The 20935-nt window shown below is 44.8% G+C and overlaps 1 protein-coding gene across 1 annotated transcript in view; it reads right to left on the reverse strand.

Moving 5' to 3' along the window:
* Positions 1 to 20935, reverse strand: part of PPRC1 (PPARG related coactivator 1) — a 176793-nt gene that overhangs the window by 23432 nt on the left and 132426 nt on the right. The window contains exons 7-9 of the mRNA XM_069611599.1: positions 13833 to 13893; positions 12831 to 12898; positions 10516 to 11383 (exon numbers count right to left, since the gene is read on the reverse strand). Coding sequence (XP_069467700.1) covers positions 10516 to 11383; positions 12831 to 12898; positions 13833 to 13893 — 997 coding nt within the window. The remainder of the gene's footprint in view (positions 1 to 10515; positions 11384 to 12830; positions 12899 to 13832; positions 13894 to 20935) is intronic.

The following is a 20935-nucleotide window of genomic DNA, read 5'->3' on the forward strand; positions in this document are numbered from 1 at the left end:
GTCTGGCATGGATTCACATGCTCATGAATACAAGAATACACAGCAGTAGACATGCACAACCACGGGAGGTGGCAAGGCTCAACATTAAGCATCTATTACCTCCTCACCAGGCTCACCTCCAAGCAAACAGGTTGCGCAGCACTGCCTGGCCGACTCTCGACTCCTGCCTGGAATCCCGGTCAATACAGTAGAATAAGATGAGTCGACCTCCACGTAGCAGCCCTGCAGATGTCCAGCATGGGCACACCAGACAGGAACGCCGTAGTAGCAGCGATCGCTCTGGTTGAAGGGCTCTCAGACGGCCGGGCAACGGTCGGTTTGCCAACCGGTTACAGTGCATGATAAAGCCAGAGGGCCATCTGGAAATGGAAGCCTTCGAAAGTGCCTTCCCTTGGTTCACAGGTCCAAAGTTCTAACAGCTGTGATGTCCTCCGAAAACTTTGTGCGGTCCAAGTAGAACTTCAGTGCTCTAGCCACATCCAGCGAGTGCAAGATCCTCTCAGCCAGCGATGAAGGCGGAGGGAAGAAAAGCGGCAACACAAAGGGCTCGTTGAGATGGCAGTCCGACGGCACTTTGGGCATGAAGGAGGGGTGCGTCCTCAGCACTACCCTCGTCTCGTGGAATGTCCGGTATGGAGGTAGGGCCTCAAGCTCTCCCACTCGTCATGCGGAGGTGATGGCCATAAGAGACGCTGTCTTCCACGATAGGAACTTCAGTGGTGCCAAATGCAATGGCTTGAATGGGGGACCCATGAGCCTGGTCAGCACCACGTTGAGCTCCCATGCCGGGGCTGGTGCCTTCACCGGCGGGAACGAGCAGAACAGTCCTTTCATGAACTCCCGTCATTGGTAGAGGAACCCTTCCTTTTTCTGCTCTTCGGGGCATAGCTGGAAAAGCTCCAATGCCCTGGCGATCATAGCGTAAAAGGAGCCAATTTCGTCAGACGGGAAGGCCCAGGCAGGGGGTGATGGGAGACCCGTCCCAATTTTCATCCGTCCCCGCCGTCTCCGTCCCGTCCCTTGGAGGGGATGGGGGTGAAAGCTGGAAGGGAGGTGGAGGATGGATTTGTTTTCGCTTGTTCGGTGGGCTCTCCGACAGTCCAGGCGCTGCTGGGTCGTCCGCTGGTGGTAAGGCCAACCTTGTCCTCATCTCCGTACACAGGGCCTGCGAAGCCATCAAGATTGCTCCTGAATGGTCTTGTGGCATCAGTTGCGATGGGAGCGAAGGCTGGGGCGCGGGGTCCTCCGCGGTCCGTGGTTACTCATCGGCCCCACCGTTGCCCTCTACGTCCGCCTCGTCGGGATCCCTCCCGTAGGCCTTGGCCTCCTCGAACTTCTTGTCCAGGATCTTTTTGATGCCAGCCAGCTCATCTTCGGAGGTGGTATCTGTGTCCGTTAGGGCTAGCGTGCCCCCCCCCCCTTCTCATCCCAGGGGTCTTCTCAATGTGCTGGAAATGTTTCCCTCCTGGGTGGCAGGGAAAATCTAGGCCCGGAGGTAGTCTCCACTGGGGTAGCCTCTGCAGGCTTCGCCAGGGCCGCCACAACTCCTTCAATCGAGGCCTTCGCCGGGTCAATCTGGGCCTTCACGATCTTGGGTGCGTCTGACGCATTCACCTTAGGGGGAGGGTCACTGCCTCACACCCCCCCCTTTGGCTGTCTCTGCCGGGAATCGAACGAGGCTCCTCCCGAAGCTTACCTGGAATCTCCAACTTCCTTTTCACCGAGCCAGGGCGTTGGCTCATGGATGATGGCGTCGGTGACATTGCGCCCTGCCTGGCAGCCGAGGAGCCCGAACCAATGGCGCTGCTGGTGCCCGTGGACTCGCAGTGCTTAGCCTTTTGTTGGGCCCCCATCGCCGGAGCGCCCTCAAAGGTCTTAGAAGATCTCTCAGACTTCATCTCACCTGCTGCTGGGCTCTTCCCCTCCAGCCAGTTCGTGAGCCGAGTAAGACGGTCCTTCATTGTCCGGACGGACATGTTCTGTAAGAATGCAGAGTCCTCCACATGCGATTTGTTGTGAAGGCAGTAGAGGCACCGGGAGTGCTCATCTTTCTTGAAGACATTCTGTAATCCACATCTCGGGCAGATCCTAAACAGCTTGGATCCACCAGGCACCGTGTCTTTGTCCTGGGTCATGACAACACGGGGTATGCCTCAAAGATCTTCTGGAATCCTCCAAGAAGTGAAAACTCGACGAAAATTCGCCATTGGGGCGTAGAAAATTACGAACCAGTTCCCAGTTAATCGGAAGAAGAATCGGTGGAGCTTGAGGCTCGAAATGATCAAAAAATTAGAGCAAAACTTTGAAAAACGTAATACGCAGTAAAAGCTCGAGAGCTATAGCACAAGGACTCCCAACACTTGAACGTGCGGTAAAAATCTGAAGATGGTTGCCAGAGGAGGGGCTTAGGTAGAGGGCAGTCATTGGCTGAGGGCAGTATGACCCAGAGACAAGTGATTGGTTATTAGTAGAAAGACAGTTCAGAAACGAAACTGAAAATGATTTTTTTCTTTACCGAGAATCCCCAGCCTGACTGGGGATATTCAAGAGCATGTGAATCCATGCCAGACCCCATGCTGGAGAACAAGATTATGGTAAGTAATGGATCCCTTCTGAGGCTTGTGAAATCTGCTTCGATCACATGCTATGCATAAATTAGCGAGCAGTGTTACAAGGTGGTGGGTTGTGAGAAGGTCCAGCAGTAAAAAAATGTTTTAGAACCGCTTGTCCCACGTGGGTATCTGCTTTAGAGTGTGTGCTGAATGAAAGTGTACACTGAGCTCCATGTAGCTGCTGTGCAAATGGCATCCAGCAGGACGTTTGCGATAAAGGCCAAAGTAGCTCCTGTACCCCTTGTGGAGTGAGCTCTTTGTGTGAAAGGCAGTGTTTGCTTGATAAAGAGTAAGAGCTGTATGCATCTTACTATCCATCTGGAGATGTCATTTTATGAAACGCAGTTTCCTTTTTTGCCTGGTGCTACGGAAACAAACAGTTGGTCTGTTTTTCTGAATGGTCTTTTTTACATAGTTAAGGACCGCCCTCCTTACATCTAGTGTATGGAGTTTCTCAGCTGAGCTTGGGTTCTGAAAGAAGGCCGGTAGCTCAATGGATTGGTTTATGTGAAATTTGGAAATAAACTTTGGTGAAACCCTAGGGTGTGTTCTTAAAACTAATTTGACGACAAAGGGTCCTGCACTGACAAAGCTTGAAATTCACTGACTCTTATGGAGGTTATAGCCACCGAGAAAGCAGTCTTGAGTGTGAGGTGTTTAAGACTTCTGCATAGGCTCAAAGGGGGGGGTGGGAGAGGATGAGTTTTGCAAGTACTACATGGAGATCCCAACCTGGCGGTGTGTTTGAAATAGGAGGGTGGAGTCTTTACTCCCTCCATAAATGCCTTAATGACAGGAGCTTTCCACCATGAAACTTTATTTTGAGAGGTGGTGTATGCTGATAAAGTCACCTGGTGAACCTTAATAGTTAAAGACTAACCCAGAGTCTAGCAAGTGGAGCATCTAATTAATAATGTGGGTAGGGGTACAGTCTACGGGGTTGATTTGTTTAGACTGGCACCAAATTACTATTCTCCACTTGTCGAAATAACTGTCTGGTGTTTGGTTTACCTGCTCCTTGAGGCTATCCATACACCTTTGTGGTAAATTAAGATGTCCAAACTGACTTCAGGAGCCACGCTGCCAAGTTGATGGGAGTGAATTTGAGGGTGTAATGTTTTCCCCCGTGCTGGGTTAGCAAATTGGTCTGGCACAGTAGTTTGATGGGATAGCCCATTGCCAGTTTGCGCAGATATGGATACCAGGGTTGTCTTGCCCACATGGGAGCAACTAGGATAATAGTCATCTGTTCTCTGTGAATCTTGTTCACCACCCTGTTCATTATGAGTTGGGGGGGAAGCGTAAGCAAATTTCTCTGACCAACTCACCCATAGAGCGTTACCCTTGGAGTCTGGTTGGGGGAAACCTGGACGTAAATTCTGGGCATCGCTTCTTTTCTCTTGTAGCAAAAAAGTCTAGCGTGGGGTAGCCCCACTGTTAGGCAAGATTGTATGCAGTACCATTGGGTGCACTACAACAACCCTGACCTCCTGGCAATTGGAACCCAACCTTTAGTCTGCACTACACAGGTTGGTAGCGTGTTGAGCAGCCAGGCTGATATCAAGATGGGTCAATGTGAGCTGTAAGAGAGTAACACAGATTCACAGTGACTAGTATTTAAACAAACACTTGCACACAAGGGTTTCTTGAATACACAATTATTAATTTATCAGTCAGTTAGAATAAGCCTTCTTCAGAAGGGAGCAATATAAAAGCAACACAAATACACTTCAAAACTACACACTTGGTTCCTAAATCAGTAAAGACCCTTTTGGGATGGCCCACAGTCACAACCTACACCCTCGGGTACATTCAATAGCTAGGGTGCTGGGTACATTAATATCTTACGGTTTACATTTAGAATACTTTTACAACTTGGGCAAAGGAAAAGAGGATTAGAACAAACTAGAGACCACAAATATTCTTAAGCAGGCAAATACTTTTGGATACCCTAAGCAGAGTCAATCAGTATAACAGGCTAAGCCAAAGTCAATGGGCAAAATTCTTATATGGCTGAAGCACTTCTGATAGTTAAGTAGAAAAGTCTTTGCACCATGTTTTGGAAGTCTGAAGAAAAGACTCAATGTAGGGGCACAAGCTGTTTAGACTTGTGAGTAGTAGAAGATGCAATGAGAAGTTCTGCCAGACTTTACAGCACCTTTGTATTGAAGAAAAAGTGTAGCAGATTCCTGTTCCTGTGCAGCTCTGCAGATCTCACTGTTCCTGGGCCTCAGTCGTGGGGACAAGAGGGAGGACTTCTGGGGACTCATGCACTACAATCTTTCCACCAAGTGGCACTTTGTGTTTCAGCTCCTTGCGACTACTGCAAATAGCAACACTGGTTTCTGGCTGTCGAGATGGAGTTTCTTTGCTTCTGGGGTCCCGCACTCTTGAGGGGGCTCAGGCTCGGTCAGTCCTGCTTCCTGGGAGTCCAGAGGATCTTCCTGGAGCCCTTGGCCAACTTAAAAGCAACACACCATCTGGTGTTCCTCTCCATGGCGTTTCGGTTTCCAGCAGCGACTCTGGAAAGGCATCCAGCTCCGAGAGAATGTCCAGATGGCTTACTTTGGAGCCGATTGCTGCCACCAACTCAAGGGAGAAGTCGTCCTTGCAGGGGCTTCTCTTTCGATATGAATTTGGAGTTTCAGCACAGCAGCAGCGCTTCACCGGGCAAACCAACGGTCCAGGAGTTGCAGCAGGCACCCTCTTTAGTTCTTTGGTTCATTCGTCCAGTGGTCGACTGCCTTCCAAGCCAAAAGCCTCACCTTTCATTCAGTTCTCTCCCATTCATTCCAGCCTAGCTGTCAGTTACCCAGCAGGGTGGCTGTCCATACCGGCCAGTCATCAGAGTGCATTTGGGTCTTGTAGGAGACTAAGCACAGGGAGTTTCCAGCACTGCCCTCACTTCCTGCCTACCCCAGACAACCTGGAGCCAGAGGCGGGCTTCACTCGTGAATCCCGCCAAAGGCAAAGGGAACAAAGGGACCAAACCTGGTTTGGCATGCAGAGTAAATCTCGAGAAGGACCTTTCCACAAAGAAATGGCAAAAAAAAGAAGACCGGGGACATTTTGATAAAAATGGCACCCTTTAATGCTTTACTGCAGCTGCAACTGCAGCCCGTGGTAAACGCACACCACTGTAGTTAAAAGTAAACCACTGCCACCAGCCATTCATCGAGGAAAGGGCAACACAAATTTTACATGAGAAGCTAGACAAAGGGGATACTAAGTAACAAATGTAAATGAAGTCAATTTTACTTGACTGGTCTTGGAAATAGTTTATCCAAGAGGAGGGATTTAAACCTTTGGGAAATCTGAAAGACTTCCCTGTGTCACTGCACTGAAGGTGTTGTGTGACAATGTAAAAGATGATGCCTACAGATTTGTCAGACTCCACAACCAAAAGAAACAGTTCAAAAATCACATTAAAATACATGAGTGGGAAAAAAAGTGTCTCACTCCTTAGGTGAAAAAAAAAAATCAAGTCCTCAAAATCCAGCAAAGTTGCTGGGGGTCTCGAAGGTGGAGGGAATTCGCACATTTCTGAGAATTCTCCTCAACATTTGTCGAGTTACCATTCATGTTCTTTTGGCAGAGGATCTGTGCTTGGTGAGTTTCCTTGAGGCGTTGGGTTACCCTGGAACATGTTGGGAAGTTAAACATCCTGTTTGAGTGCCCCCCTCCCCCCCCGGAGAGTGATGAGTCTGTTGTAACAACCGCTTGCACCACCAGGTCGTGGAAGGGTTCTCCTTTGTCCACCAGCGTAGAAATGTAGAAATTGTACTAGTGTTGGTGAAACGACCACTAGATCGTGCCACTGACCGTTTGCCTGAGATCACTGTTTCGCCAACCACTCCTGCATCGGGCTCATGCGCAATCGTGCGTGTGGGACCAGGTAAATGCAAGATGCCATCATGCCGAGCAAACTCATAGCTTTGTGTATACTTAGCTGGAGATCGGCTTGATACGGAGGTATTTGCAGCAGTAGGTTTTGTGTCCTTTCCTTTGATGGAAAGACTAAGCCTTCCTCCGTTTTAATCACAGCTCCTAAGAACTGTTTGTTTTGTTCGATACAAGGCACGACTTTTTCAATCGAGAAACCAAAATGGAAAATAAGGTTGATCGTTCTTTGGGTATTTTGCTTGCAAATTTGGGCTGGATCTCCTGTGATCAGCCAGTCGTCCAGGTAAGGGTACACTGGGATTGCCTCCCTTAGCAGGTGCGCTGCCACCACTGCCAGTACCTTGGTGAATACCCTTGGAGCGGATGCTATGCCGAATAGCACCTTGAATTGGTAGTGCTGGTTTGCTATCTTGAAATAAGAATATTATGTGCGCTGGGAACATTGAAATATGAAAACAGGCATATTTTATATCCAAGGTTACCATGGAGTTCCCTCGCTTTAGCAGTGGGATTACTTCCTGTAGCATGATCATGCAGAATTTTTGTGGCTTGACAAGGGTGTTTGCAGCGCGCAGGTCTAATATAAAGGCGCATTGTTAGATATTTTTTGGGCACAAGGAAGTAGGTTGAATAGACACCCTTGTTTACCTGGTTCGCCGCTCCCATTTCGACGGCGTCTTAACAGCAGCGCCTTTTCACCTCTTCCAGGAGTACGTGGCATTGTTACTTTGTGGTGTATCTTTGTCTCGGATGATGGGTCGAGTGTTGTTGCAGCTCTACACAATAACCGCCCGCCACGATTGAAAGCACTCACTTTTCCAAGTTGATTCGCTGACATGCGTGGGTGAAGTGTGTTATGCGTCCTACTGGAGTGGGATGGGAGGGGGCCTGAAGCCGGTGGTCATTGTTTTGGGGGTGTGGATCCCCCTCTGGAAGTTGAAGATCTGCCCCTGCTTCGTGATCTTCTTTGGCCTCTTTGCAAGCCTTGAGGATTGGCCTAGTGTTGAGCATCAGGACGAACTGATTCTGGTTGCATCAAGACCCCCTTTGAGAATGATGTCCCCTGAAGCGACGAAAAGTGTAGCCTCCCCTTTGACCTGAGGGTTTGTTGGTCAGCTGGCCAAGATTTTAGAGTTTAGCACTCTTCTTTAGCACTTTTGAGTGCATCCTCTACTGCCTTGCCGAACAGAACATTAGGCTCCATCAGCATGTTTAGAAGTTTCCAGTTTGAAGCCAGATTGGCGCAGCCAATGCGTGGCGCTTGATAAGTGTACCCTCAGCAATGATTCTCCCAGTGTTATCAGCTGCATATACATTTTTTTCAGGATGCAGTTCGAAATAGCTTTCCCTTCTGTCACTGCGAGGCAGAGTTGGGATTTCAATGGCTCTGCGGCCGTTACTTGGGCCATTTCATCCCACTTGTGGCAGTTGTTGCTGGCCAGAAAGGTGGTGTTCGCAATCCTCGCCCGATATGCTGCAGAGGTGGCGACTTGCCTACCAAAAGTGTATATGCTTTTCTTGTCGGGGAGGCACCTCTGATGATGCAAAAGGTGTTCATGCCCTTTTCCTTGTGGTAACGACCAATGAGTCCGGATTTAATTGACCACAGATGTAGAGGGGGTCTGATGGGGCTGGACAGAACATATGCTCAATGCAAGGGTTTACTGCCCGCGTTAGTTTTGGGGTCAAAGAGGGTTGTATTCACCTTTGGACAGATTGTAGTAAGGGCATCAATTGGTTTGATGCTTTGTCTCCCAATATGTCTTCGACAAAATCTTCGTCTACTTGCGTTTCTTGTGTCTCAATTTGGAAGTGTTCAGCCGTTCGTAAGAGCAGGCCGTTGAACTGGATCTGGTTATCTACCAGTGAGTATGCCACCAGCAGGTCTACATGGTCTGGCAACAGGACAAAAAGGTCTTCGTCATAATAGTGGTCATCCTCCCACAAGGCCCCCTGATCCTCGGAGTGCGAATATGCTCTAGTCTCCTGGAAGCTTTGACTGGGGTCATAGTGTTCAAGATGGGCTGGGTCCTGCTGAGGGGTACATGCCTGTAGGGTGCCTACCCGGGCTCTTTAGGCAGGGGTTTGTCACTGTGCTGCCCCACTAGCAGGTGGCGTTTTCTGGCACCCGAAGGTAGCCAAGGCTCAGGATAGCGAAAAACCAATGTCAAGCCCCTCCCTGCCCCCTCTTGCAGGCCCATTTGTATTTCTCCAATTACTCACCAAAACGTTCTGTGCACCCAGTCAGTGAAATTACCTTTAAAGGACCTAGAGTTATTTACGTGCTGTGCTAACGCAGCCAAAATCGTATTTAAGCATATACCATTGTAGGTAAAAGCAGAGAGCACTAGCAACACGTTGCCTCTCTCCACTTGAGTGTTTGTCTTTGATGCCAATAAATGTATCTACATTACGGTCATTCTGTGAAAGCGTCTCAATTTTTGTTCAACTTCCAGGCGAGGTACAATTCCTACCTATTGTAGGGGGTTCACAAATGTATTCATAAGGGGACCTTTTAACAAGAACACCTTTGGGTGGAATTGTCGAAAAGAATAATTCTTGCCCGGAATGGTGGGGTGGGACTATATCAGTAGGGCTGGGATTATTTCACTAGGGGTGCGAGAGGGGGTTACATTTAAAAAAAAAAAATCACTCAGCAGGCAAGACTAAAAAGACTTCACCCCCAAAAGCAGCCAGGGGAACTTGTGTAGAAATCAATGGAGGAGTGAGCTGCAAAAATGAAGAAAGAAAAATGTGAACAAGAAGGGCTGTAAAATGCCTTGGGAGGTATAGCGGTTAAAACAGATTTTCTTGTATCCCAAAACTAAACAAATACTAACATTAACGGGAAAAGCCCAGCTCAGGATGAGAACTATGGCATGGCAAGGTAATTGCAACCAAAATATAACCTAAGGGAAGATCAATCCACAACACCCTGGTAGGAGTGGAAGAGATTGGAGCATTTGCAGTCATGATTCTAGCAGTGTAAATTGAAGGAGAAAGCATTAAATGAGAAATAAACAGAACACTTGCAATCTTCTAGGATTACGAACCTAAACCACAACTTCCTTTCATCAATCCACCAATTTATCCCAGTAAACTTAAAGGAACTCAGGTTGCTGCTTAGGACACATTACCATTAGCAAGCACTAAAAAAAAAAAAAAAACTGCTCCAGATCAGTTTTACAAATTCAAAAATAAAAGTTAAAATACCCACAAAAATGAAGTAGTTTTTGACAGGACAAACACCAACCTTACCAGCCTGGAGCTCTAAGCACTTTAATTGAATAGTACTAGTACTAGTACTAATTTGAAGTGCGCTCTGTTTTCAGAAGGTTATGTTTCGGCTCACAAAACCTAATCAAGTTATTAATTGCACATCAATGATACTATATAATCATAAACCACAAATTGTACTGTAGGAAGAAACAGTTGATCACACAAAGCACCCAGTTCATGAGGTGTTCCAGTAAGAAAGTGTTCTTAATTCAGCACATGCAACGGAACAAAAGCCCCTATGAGCAATGATCTTTGATGCAATTGTGAACACTGAAAACAGCAAATGTCATTTAATTTGATAAACTAGTTTCAACAAGTAGTAATGCACAACAGATCCTATATTTCAAATGCTTGGATAACTAAAGCTGGACATGAAAAGATTTGGCATGATGGGTCTCAACTAATGCCATTGTCGATGGCTCAATTGACTTAATTTCACCTGCTTCACTACTTAGTACCCCATTGGCTTGCTTCTACCCAGAGAGCACTACCTAATATACACTTTGCCAATAACCTTATTAGAGTTTTTCTTCAATAGAAGCAAAGCAACACTCAAAGATTGATTATCCAGCCACAGCACTTTGTTCCTCTAGGAAAAACTGCAAATCCTAAATTCTTTCAGTTAATCTTCTAAGTGTGCATCATTACCAGACAACATTTTTAAAGTGTGGGCACTCTTGCTTACAAGACCAAGAAATGGGAGTGGGGAGGGGAAGCATACCTTCTTCTCTTCTTTGGTGGTGAAGACCGTGAACGTGACCTGGAAGAGGAAGACGATGAGAATGATGAAGAGGAATCCTCACTGTCACTGCTAGAGCAGGAGGAACTGCACGAACGACTGGCATTTGTCCTTCTGCTCCTCCAGCCAGTTGCCGGATGGCTTGCAGAGTCCTTGTGTTTTCTGTAGCAACGTAGAGACCTTTTGGAGACATTTGCATTAGCCTGACCATCTCTAGTCCTAGACTCCCCACCATCACTGTTACAGGGTGATGCCTCTGGAGACATTAACACGGATGTGTTAGAACAGTCAACATTTTTCAAACTAGTCCTGTGGTCCAACTGGTCCTTACAATCTTTAGTTGGGACAACATCATTGTGGGACTTCACAGGACTGCTGCAGGGTACACTTATACCAGAAAGCTGTCCGCTGGCTGTGACTGTAGCCTGCACCTGGAGTTCCTTACTTTGAGGTTGCTTTGTTAGAGAAACAATGGGTTTAATGACAATACTCTGGTTATGCTTTACATTCCAACGGGAGCCTTCCCCAGCTGAAGAAATCTGTTGTAGTGCCTGCCCAATTCTCAAATGCGTGGCATCAGGTGTCATCTCAGGCTGAGGGGCACGGAGGAAACAGTAATCGTGATCACCAAATCCTACATGGATTGCAGGGGCCTTTGGCAAGTCAACCATCAATGAACTCCGCCTGCGATGCTTGTTCTGTGGCAGAGGCTTAGCCTCAATCAGCTTGACTGTCTTCAGAGGAGAGCAGTTTGCCCCTTCTTGTACAGTTGCATTTGAAACGCTTGTTTTTCCCAGCAGAGTGATAGATGCAAGTGGTTGGTGAGGAGGAGTTGCTGGAGGCGTCAATTCTACAAATGAATGCCAAATTATGAACATTAGGAAAGATCATACATGAAGATTATTTTCAAGAGTACACTTTACTAACAGGAAATGGAATCCGACATGCAGGAAAATAGTTTATCCGCTATGTACTAGTACATACAAAAACCCCAATGTTAACCAGAGGGTGATTACAAAGACACTTAAACTAGCAAATAAAGCACTAAGGTCCCCCCAAATAAAGCTTTTTCTTTCACATATCACATTTGTATTTGCCATTTTGCATGCAAGCCATTAAGGCATTGTCGAACATGAGATGTACTGAGAGAATGTATGTTGCACCAACTTAGGTAGCATTTTGATATTGGTCACATCTGCAAGTCAGTAAGCATAAATAAGTGCAGTTAATTTACTATGTGGCACTGACAGATACTGCATTAACAGTTACTTCAGACTAACTGAGTTAACAATTGTGTTCAATGTACCATCCTTAAACTCAAGTATTGCAATCACTGCCGGTAATTTATGCAAGGCTCTGTTTTAACTTCTTTTTAAAATACAGACGGAAATCCCCTTCCTTCCAGCATTTATTTGCACAAAATGGATAGAAACGGAAATGCATGCCTCTTGGTTTGGTCTTTAAGTTGACAAACATGCATTGCAGGTCAATGGCTGTACAAACTAAAGTAACAAAGGTTAAAGGGAATTAAATTCACGCTTAAATGATGAGGTCATTCACTTCTGGTGCAGGAATGCAGCTCTAGAAGCTTCCCATTACGGGCATCAAAGGGCTAGTGTATTTTTATACTTACAGATAATGTGGAAAAATACTAAACAAGTAAAATTAAAGTGCACAAATGCAGAAAAAATACCCAAAAATATGGAAAAATATAAACGGAAATGTTTCAAAAATAAATAAAAACGGGAGCCTTAATTACAGGTCTGTGGATGCCAGAGACAGAGAAACCGCAGGCCGGTTACAGCAATGACGTTAATACCCTACGGCACATACGACTTTCAAATGGAGTGTCTTTGAAACCTACGTCTCACAAACACCTTCTAAAATAATGATTCTTTTCATTAGTTAATGGGTCCCACTTTCAAGACTCCCGCGCTGAAGTCGGACACATTAGGTCAATGTGTGCCTGCTGGAAAGAAAACTCAGCACTGCTAGCTAGCATTGAGAATCGTTTTCCCACGATTACGGTTTTTAGTCTGTTCTGATCCCAGATTTGTGAGACTAATCAAGAGGTTAAAACAAGGATGGAATTCCGCACAAAACTCTTACAGCCAATGAGTTTAAAAGGGAAAATCTTCCATCTTGTTGCTCATTTCAACGTAGATGCCATCTGATTAGTATATGAGGGTGCAAACGCTAATGCCATATTACCAGCTCTGCATAATTAAAATAGACTAATGGCGTCACATTTTTCTTGCCATTTTGAAATCGAGAGCTGCAAGGCAGATTAAATATACCTGCTGTACTACCAAGGCCTGGCATGAGCATCGTGTCCAAAGATTTGCTCTCGACGTGGGGCCCAAATCTGTTGAAACAAGAAACAAATGTTTAAAAAACATGCAATGGCAGGAGCTAGTCTTAAACAGACAGTCATTTCACAGCAAACGCTATTGCAGGGGTGCACACCAACCCAGAGATTAACAATTTTGTATACCAAAGTTATAAATTCAGAAAACTCCATACACTGGCACTAGGAAGTCTAATGATCTACACTGTGCCAATGAACTGGCCCCAATTTTACCCTAATATGTTCCTCAATCTGAAAAACCCAAGTAAAGGAAATGTTGCTTTCATAGACAGGGCTGATCAAAGGTAAAATGTATTTTGAATTCAGCCCATATGGGTATATAAAGATGCAGAAATATTTAGGAATTTTAATGACATTGGGATTTTCCAATGGATTTTTGAACAGTTTAGAAGTACCCACGGGGCTGTGTGGAATTGTGAACATGCACGGAAGAAAACTAGCCTAGAAATTACAACATCCCTGGCAATTTAAGGTGATTTATTCTTACTTTTTTCCAGAGCCAAAATTGGAGCACACTAGCAAAATAGGGTCTTACAGCCGAGCTCTCATGTTTCAAGTTCCATGTATGAGAAAGCCATGCAGTCCCAGGAAAAGAAACATATATAAGATGGCTCTCACATGGTACTGGGAAACTAGATAGATCTGCACAGCATGTCATTTACATGCATTCCTTATCTTAAGGGGTGAACAAATACCGGGTTCACATTCAGGCATTATAAATAAAACAAGTCATCTGAATGAGGCAATCAAAAAGACCTATCCTGCCCCCGAGGACAACCATGCCAAACATTAACAGACTATCAGCAATATCATTGTGGTGCATTCCCCACAAAATAACTCTATAGAGGGTCTGCATCCTTTCAAATCTATGCCACATGATCCTTGGCAAGATTATCAATGCACAGCTGTAGGGTAACCCATCTATACTCACCTAGAGCTTCCTACAGCCAGATTATCACCAGGACTTTGTGAACAGTGCTTTTCCTCTTTTGCTGTAAAGAAACCGGACGTGTTAACAGCTACAAGCCAAAATGACTAATGCTGGGGATTTGGGGGCAATGGTGACAGACTTTCACCTCCCACCCCCAGCTGAACGGGTTCTTCGCTTAGGGGCGTTAGTACAAGCATGGGCCAGCAAGCATGATTAGAGTGCACACATGCAGAAAAAACATCTGACTAGAAATCAGTGCTGCAAATGAAAATACTTATAAATGTGCACAAAATTAAGCAAGTAATAGCTACCTCATCAGGGAACAAAACCCATTTAAGATTTACTTGTCACAAGAAAACGAAGGGAACCATTTGTTAAGGAACACTTGCATGTCCCAAAAACTAAGGTTTATGCTTGAGAAAGAAGTTACTCACCCAGTAACCAAAGTTCACCATATGTATTCATCCATCAATTCGTACTCTTGAACTGACCATCAAGAGGAAAGAATTTCATAACCGCCAAATCAAAATGGCTACACATGCATGCCAATGCCCAGCTAAGTAATGGCGTTTGTTGCATTACACCATTTTTTCTCCATACAAAAATATGGACTAGGCCAGTAAAATGTCCAGTAAAGTGATGTGCCCAACTATCGGAATTCTCGGATAAACATTAGATTCCACAACATGTGATTGAACAAATCTAGTCACTGTGCAAATGCAAGTTTACAGATTTCAACTCGTATGGCTAAAAATCATGGCAAGGAAAGCATGTAATGTCAGAAAATCTCCCAACAGGCATGCACCTAACGAAGCCAATATCCAAATGTAACTTTTTTCACAATTAATTAGAAACTCATAAGCGGGTTACTTTTTGTAAAACGGATATGAAAATTCAACGTTGCATTAATTCAAGATCTGGTCGAAACCAGGTACCCAGTCATTCCCCCAACCAGTCCGGTAGACTCCTATGGATTAAGAGGGTTGGCCATCACTCAAGCAGATATGGAGGAGCCACGTCATGAAGCAGCAGAAACTAGGGTACATGTCCACAAATAATCTGATGCACCGGGAAGTAAAAACAGATTTACAAAGGACGTGGTTGAGCAGTCCTTATAAAATGTATTTAGCTTAGATAACGTGTCAATGTTAAGAATCGGGCTTAATTTACAAGGAGCACCATCACAGTCTGCAAAAACATTGAGACAAGGAGGTATTCTGGCCCCCACTTTAATTTATAAATATCGGCTATGGGGGAGAGCATTTAGGGCAGGGACCCCTTTTATCTACAAAGATATTTGATGTGAAAGTCTTTTGGCTCACATATGCAGTAGATATAGTTCTTACACGAAGGTGGGCCATCAGACTCATCCATGCTTTTCCTCGTATGCACATCAGAATAATCTTGTAATTAAGGACATTTCTTTTTACAATTTTCCATGAAAAGAAACAGTCAAAGAGTTAGTGGTTAATGAAACAATTAGAAAATGTAGATGATACATCGTATTTAGGTCTTACAATTAGGTCATGGCCCAATTAAAACTATGATGCTTCGATTAGAAGGAAAGCAAAATATCTGGGTCACTAAATAAGAGTAAATTTATGATTTGATCATTACGAACATTTTATGAGGGTAAAGTTGTCCCAGCTCTGTTTTATGGCCTAGAGATCAGTCTTTATGTTGATGTTACTCCGATTCTATGGAAACTAGTCTCATCTTTTCCTAAGAGTGTACCGATAGTAGAGTTTCGTTAAACACTAGGTTACTTTGGAAAAGGTTGCTACCACGTTCACAATTTTGGGATCCCCACAATTCTCCTTGTATGCTACCTTTGGGAGCGTTAAGGAGAATTTTGATTTTGGTGCTTAATTTCTCCCTTCTTAGAGATCCCCAGCTCTTTTGCTGGACTTTGGGGCTTTTTTTAATTTTAATAGTGGGGAACCCTTTTTCTCCCTCACCTAGGTGTTCTGATCTGGATGCTGTATTCTTTGTTTTTGGAGCCTGACAAACTCCATAGGCATCACTTTTGTATTCTGACACAAAGCATCTTTAGTGCAGTGTCAGAGAGAAGTCCTTTGGATTTCTCTTAAGGTTTAAAATACCTTCTCTTGGATAAACTGCTGTTTCCAAAAGTAGTAAAGTGAAATTGACTTTACTTACCTTTTTCTCTTTGTAGACCCAGCACACCAACTTATGTGGAGTGCTGGGGGTTACTTAGTAGCCCCTTGGTCTACTTGCTCATGTAACTTTTTAGGTTACCCTCACTACAATTAATGGCTGGTGGCAGTGGTTTAATTTTCCTGCCATTACTGTTTACCGGAGGCCGAATCCTCCGCTGAAGTATTGCACCCATGAGTGCCTATTCTGTCAAAATGGCCCCAGTCTTTTTTCGGCATTTCTTGCTTGTGAGGTCCACGAGTTTCACTCTGCACGCCAAACCAGGTTTCACCGGCCAAAACCAACGGTCCAGGAGTTGCAGCTGCCGTCCTCTTCAAGCTCTTCTTCGGTTCCTTCGTTCCAAAGGTCGACTCTGCCTTCCAAGCTAAGACTCGCCTTTTATTCAGTTCTCTCCCATTCATTCCAGCCTAGCTGCCACTCTGAGTGTCCTTGCCAGACAGCCAGCCAGCCAGCCAATCAGAGTGCATTTGGGTCTCCTGGGAGACTAAGTACAGGGAGTTTCAGGCACCTCCCATACTTCCTGCCTACCCCAAGCACTCTGGAGCCAGAGACGGATTTCACTCCTGAAGCCCGCCAAAGGCAAATGAACAAAGACCAAAAATGGTTTGGCGCGCAGAGAAAAACTCTAGAATAACCCTTTCCACAAAGGCATGGCGAAAAAAGAAGACCGTGAACCTTTTTAGCAACAATGGCTGGGCGCCATCTTGTAAAAAACATGGCTCCCGCAATTTAACGTTACTGGTGCTACAAATAGTTTGCAATCGGGAAAAATCATGGTAGTTCGTTAGAAAACCACTGCCACCAGCCATTCTGAGAGGAAAGGGTAACATTTGACTGTTAGACGAGTAACTAGACATAGGGGATACTAACTCCTCCAGCACCCTATTGTAAGATGGGGTGTACCAAGTCTAGCAATGTACAGGGCTAAGTGAAGTCAATTTCACTCCACTGTTCTGGGAAACAGTAGTTTATTCCAGATAAAGTAGTTAAACCTTGGGAAAGCCTGAAAGGCTTCCCTTTGTCAGTGCACTGAAAGTGCAGTGTGGCACAATTGAAAAAGGAGGATGCCTATGGAGTTGGCGAGACTCCATAACCAAAGAAAAAAACAGGTAAAACATATGAAAATACGAGAGTGGGAAAAAGGCCCCCCCCCCAGGTTAATAAAAAGTCCTCAAAATCCAGCAAAGTTGCTAGGGGTCTCTACGGAGAAGGAATTAGCACATTGGAAATCCTCCCCAACAGTTGCTGGAAACCTTTTCAGCAACAAATTCTTCATCTTGCTCTTCGGTTTTGGTTCCAGTGGTCGACTACCTCTTCAGCTTCCAGGATCAGACTTTCATGCAGGTACCCAGCCAAACAGCCTTGCAACATTCAAACTTGGAGGGGTTGGCAATCTTTCAGGACAGCCAGCCTCCCAGTTTGAACTGTAATCTCACACTCCGGCTTGAAGACAAAGGTCTGCAGAGTTTTGAACTCCTCCCTCGCCTCCTCCCTTCAGACACTAAGGAGCCTGGGCAGGGAGTCCACAGGACTCCTACTGAAGAGAAGTCAACGCAATTTCCCACCCTGTATGTCAGGGGAAAGGAACAAGAAAGGACAAGGAATGGCGAAAAAACAAGACAGGCCATTTTGGTAAAATGAGCACACATGGGTGCCTTTACAGGCCAGGGCTGTGCAAACAGCCCACGGTAAAGATGCACCGAATTAATAAACAAATTCACTGCCACCAGCCATTAAAGGCAAGCTTGTCCTTGTAACAAACGTTACATTTAAAATGAGAAAAAGTATACACATAAGGTGTTGGTCTCACCTAACAAAAGAGATTTTAAGATCCTTTCTACCCTTGGGAACTGTAGTTGTCACAAGGTTAGCCAGAGAAAATTAAAAGGGGAGCCCCTAGGGCAAACCATCAATAGGCACTTATTGCCAAAAAGTTGTCAAAGAGGATAACTTTTAAAAAAGACACTATAGTCTTAAAAATGACACCAATAAAATAAAAACTGGAAGATTGAGAGTGGGGAAAAAGATTCCAACTCAGGAGGTAAACAAAGAATCCACCAGTTAAAACAAAAAAAAAAAAAAACAGTTCTGGGGTTCACAGGTCAGTAAGATTGATCATTGCTATGAAAACCTTACCTAACCACAACTAATAAACCACCCCAATCCGGTCTACACCATGGACTATTACCCAACCAGAATCGGGGACATTTCGGAATCCATCACCCTCTACACGCCCTACATCACCGAAGGCTGAAACAGACGGGCACCTATACAATTTACAACCCAGAACGAACCGTAACCAACCAACCTCTACTTGACCAAGAGACTGATCACTAAAGAACCACACCGCCCAACAGGTTCAACAAGGAAAACCACATCAGCAACAGAACCCCAACCAACACCACACCGGGCCAAAAAATACAAACAACCTGAAAGGAAGATCCAACAAGCTACTCTGCAGGCTCCTCAAAGAATGTCCACTACTTGCTACCATTCTACATCACATCCCAAAGTCGGCCAACTGCCGGAAACGAAATACTCCACACCAGCAAACGAAAGTTGAAGAACCTAGACCTAGAGGCCCTAACAAACCTAGGCTCAACCCTCCCAAACAAAACCCACCGAAACAAACAGCAGAAGATGCACTCGACGATTGGATCACCAAGGCCCTTGACCAACTGGCACCAGCTACAACATTCAAAGCAACACCCAAAAATCTGGCAGCAAAATGGTTCACAGAAGAACTTAAAAGAACTCTTCAAAAAACATGGCAAATGGAGAAAAAAATGACTAGACAAAATAAAATGCCAAATTCAACTATACAAATCAACAGTCCTCAAAGTAAAAAAGCTGTACTACGCCACAAGAATAGAATCGGCAAACTATCCACAGAAAGAATTCTTCAAAATCAAAGAAAAAACCCCTTCTTCCTGCAAAAATTCCATTACCTTGACAATCACTGTGACACCACCAACCACCAGAGAGCAAATAGACAATCCAGAAAACCTTCAACCTCGCCCAGACAAAAACAACCACAACTGCCGGACCACAGACACCAGGCAAAACAGATTACAGCAACTCACCTGCTTAGAACAAATCACTGAAGAAACCTTTGCTATACTGATACAGGACACCAACATTGCAGGATCCCCAAGGGACGCCTGGCCCCCTCCCCCTGACATCTTCAAAGGAATCATCAACCAGAGAACCCCAGCAACACTTCTGGAACCGAATGAATCCATCACTTAAGAGGAATAGTACTGTTGTCCTTCAAATCAGCATACATTAAATCACTAATAAAGGAATCAGAAGACGACTTGAATAACTACAGACTGACATCAATCTGTCCTACGAGAAAGATCCTTGAGAACCACATGTACAAAATCCTTCAATAAGTCGAAACAAACTGACTAGTCGACCGGTCACAAGTTGGCTTCAGCCCAATGAGAGGAACAGAAACAGAACTTCTATCAATATGGGACGACCTGAAAATAAATGCAGGCAACAATGCCCAATAGACCCTCATACTATTGAGCATATCAGCGGCTTTTGACACAGTCGCGCAACACTAAAAGCATTTGATGGAATGTGGCATTCAGGAATTTGCACTAAAGTGGGTTACCTCATTCCTAACAAACCGAAAGAACCTACCACCGTTCACCTCAAATACCAAAAACCTATCCTGTAGAGTCCCACAGGGATCCAGCCTCTTTGCTCTGCTTTTCAACATCTACTTGTGCCCACTAATGAAAATCATCCAAAACTACGGACTTCCCGCCTACAACTACGCAGACACAGTGGATTGTGAAAACAAACAGAACCCAGGAACAAAATAACAGCCTTATCAACTGCCTCACAGACCTCTACAACTGGATGACAACAACCTTAAACTGAACCAAGCAAAAATGGAAATAATGTTCTCACCCGCAGGATTAGACAGAGGGAACCCACAACTGGACTGGCCGATCAGCATGGGAACATAACCAGAGACTACCAATGTATCAAATAACCTAGGAATACTCATGGACAACAGACTGGAACTGCATGTTAGGTAAGAATTTGTAGTCACTTGGTATGATTAGGTAATATAGCCCTGTACTACACAAGTTGGTAGAGTGACTGAGCAGCCAGGCTTATCTTAAGGAGTAAAGTGAGCTGTAGAGCTTTACAATGAAATTAGTAAATACAATATTATAGTATAAATATTTATATATATACACACAAGGATAATTAGACAATCTAAAAAGTAGCAATGAATAGTAACATTAATTCAAAAGCTGGGATTCAGTACAAGAGCAATAAAGTGAGTAAACCATTATGCTAAACATTTTCCAGCACACGGAGTGACGTCATTTGAGTTCAGTATTAGCACTTAGTTGTGAGCACCGTTACAATATTGAGTTTCAAGGAGGGAAAAGTTGAAGACAGAACATACTTGGTAAATAGTTGAAGATAGAACATACTTGGTAAATAGTAAAACAGTTTGATTCTCCCAGAGGTATGGTGGCAGTATTTTATCCCAGCAATAACAGTGTTCAACAATTAAAACCTGTAAGAGAACAAGTACAGCCAAAGCCAACAGGTTCAGAAGAGGAGCCTTTAGTGGGCCAGGACAGCCAAAGTCAATGGGCCAGTTCAAAGTTCAGATGCACTCTTAGAAAATGTTTTTAAATAGTCAGTAGTGCAGTAGAAAAATCACAGAAGCTCAAGAGGAGCCACCTTGAAGCACAAGCTGGGAGGCCAGGGCTTCAAAAAGGGTTCAAAATAGTACCCCAAGCTAAGAAGCAATACAAATGGCACAAAGTAGATGTACCCCAAGCCCCAGAGTACCCGAGAATTGAAGACTTGAAGACTTGGTTCCAGCTGGATGCCTTCCTGTTGCAGTGTAGTAGACCCTTGTCCTGGTGAAGAAAGGGAGGATGTCT

This window comes from Ambystoma mexicanum, chromosome 8 (genome assembly GCF_040938575.1).
Source record: "Ambystoma mexicanum isolate Mex_15411 chromosome 8, UKY_AmexF1_1, whole genome shotgun sequence".
NCBI lineage: Eukaryota > Metazoa > Chordata > Amphibia > Caudata > Ambystomatidae > Ambystoma > Ambystoma mexicanum.